Below are 2,500 nucleotides of genomic sequence, written 5' to 3'. Positions count from 1 at the left end.
TATGAGGATGACGATAAATATGAAGATTATGATAAATATGAAGATGACGATAAATATGAAGATGACGATAAATATGAAGATGATGATAAATATATAGATGATGATAAATATATAGATGATGATAAATATATAGATGACGATTATTATAAATTAAGCGACAAGGATGAGTTAAGAGATATAAATATAATATACAACGAATGTTTAACCTTCTTCTTAAAAACACATCAATTTTTAAAGGAAGAAGAAATTATTAATAACTTTTATTTCAATTCTGAAAATAACGATTTAGATGTTGATGTGGAAATGTATTTTTTTAACAAAAGATTAAAAAAAAAATACAGTGAAGAAAAAGACAATGTGATAAATAATGAAAAGGATGTTGAAGAAAATAATTTTTTTGTTAATAAAAAAAAAGTAAATCATGATACAAAAAATAAGTATCCTTTAAAAGATATCAATAATACAAATACAAAAAGATATTTTGATAATGAAGAAAATTCTTCAAATAATATTTGTGATGATAACACATCCAATTCTGATTTATTATTATTAGATGATGATGATGATGATAATTATAAGGAACAAAATTTTTATTTTTGCGATGAAAAAATTTGCTTGATTGATTTAATTTTTACCATATTAAAAGAAAATATTAATTTGAAGGAACTCTTAAATAAAAAAAAACAAAAGAAAGGGGAAAACAATGATAAAAATGTGGAAAATATAAATAATGTGGATAGTATAAATAATGTGTATAAAGAAAAAAATACTGCTATGTATAAAAAAACGTGTATAGATATAGCCAAATATAATACGATCCTATTAAATGAACAATGTATTTATATTTCTTTACATTTTTTGAATAATATAATTTTGAAATTAAATTATAATACGTATGTAAAAGAATATTTCCTTATATTAAATAGATTAGTAGAAAATTATAATGAACCTAAATTAAGAATTACTCTTATGAATTGCTTAACTAATTTAAATATATATATAAAAAACAGAAATATTGAAAATATATTGGATGAAAAAAATATATATAAATTTTATGCAAATATAATATATTATTTTTCAGAAATAAAAGATGAGAAAGAGAAAGAAGTTTTATATACATTATATTTTACCATATATTCATGTTTACATTTTATATATGTTAATTATGATTCAATAGATATTTTGAAAACCCCTTTATCTTATATGAGTGTTGAATTATATTTATTTTTTGAAGATGTTATGAAATATGTAAGCAAAAAGGAATTTAATAATTACATTTTTTCTAACAAATATTTTAAACAAATGATTCATATGATATGTACTAATGTAGAACATATCCTAAGTTTTTTAAGTGAACATTATACATGGTATTATGAAATGGATGGTATAAAAAATGATGATAAAGGAAAAGATATATCTTCATCTATAGTAGAAAATACAAATATTATGATAGAAAAAAAGAAATTAATAAAAAATGAAAATACAAAACAAAATATAAATAATAAAAATAATAACAATATATTTATTAATACAACAGATAAAATATCTAAAAGTAGAGTAATACAACTTGACTTAAATAATATGTATGTTGTAATTTCAAAAATAAAAAAAATCATGGATATTTTATTAGAATTTTTTAAAGATATAAAAAATATATTTAATTTAGAAAATGAAGAAAAAAAAAATGATTTACTAAAATTTAAAAAAGAATTTAATGAAGAAATAAATGGACTTATTAAATTATTTTGTAATTATTTAATTCATGAAAATGTTCATTATATTGATGATTTTACTAATTTATTAGAATTATTTTCATTTATAATAAATGAAGATAATTTCTTTTATCTTTTAATAGTTAAATATATAGATCCTAACAGATATTTTAATAACAAAATATTCTTATCAAAATTGTTATTATATATATTAAATTTAAATATGAAAAATATTGTTCATATACAAATTTTATTTGATTTATATCATAAATGCACTTTTAATATATTAAAATATTTAGAAATAAAAGAACTAAAAGACATTTCGAAGTTTTCTTCAATAATTCAATATAACACAGATAATTATAGTTTTATACAAATGTTAAACATATCAATAGATAAATTAAACAACTTAAATTTTATATACATATTATGTCAAGATGAATATCAAATCAAGATGAATAATAGCTCTAAAGAAAATATAAAAAATCTACTCGTTTTTCATACGCATTTTTTCTTCTATTATTATTTTTGTATACTACAACAAAATAATTATGATATTATACATGAACAAAAAAATAAATTCGATTTATATAAGGAAAATTATTATAATATATGTAATAACAATATCAAAAAGAATACACAGCAATTTTTTCTCGCTTTAAAAATCTTGTTTTCTATATCTGCCTTTCTTTTTATGCGATTTGACTCTTATGTTGTAACTAATATCCTTAACAAAAATGAAATATTATTTATTCAGGTATGGTACATAAAAAAAAAAAAAAAAAAGA

The 2,500-nt window shown here is 18.0% G+C and overlaps 1 protein-coding gene across 1 annotated transcript in view; it reads left to right on the top strand.

The window, feature by feature from the left end:
- Nucleotides 1–2,500, top strand: part of PRSY57_1326000 (hypothetical protein) — a gene marked incomplete at both ends in the record, with an annotated part of 3,740 nt that overhangs the window by 498 nt on the left and 742 nt on the right. The window contains one exon of the mRNA XM_020115170.1: nucleotides 1–2,469. This exon is cut by the window's left edge and continues 498 nt beyond it. Within this exon, the coding sequence (XP_019970094.1) occupies nucleotides 1–2,469 (2,469 nt within the window).

Source organism: Plasmodium reichenowi, chromosome 13 (assembly GCF_001601855.1).
Source record: "Plasmodium reichenowi strain SY57 chromosome 13, whole genome shotgun sequence".
NCBI classification, from domain to species: Eukaryota; Apicomplexa; class Aconoidasida; order Haemosporida; family Plasmodiidae; genus Plasmodium; species Plasmodium reichenowi.
This window is presented reverse-complemented; position numbering and strand designations above follow the sequence as displayed.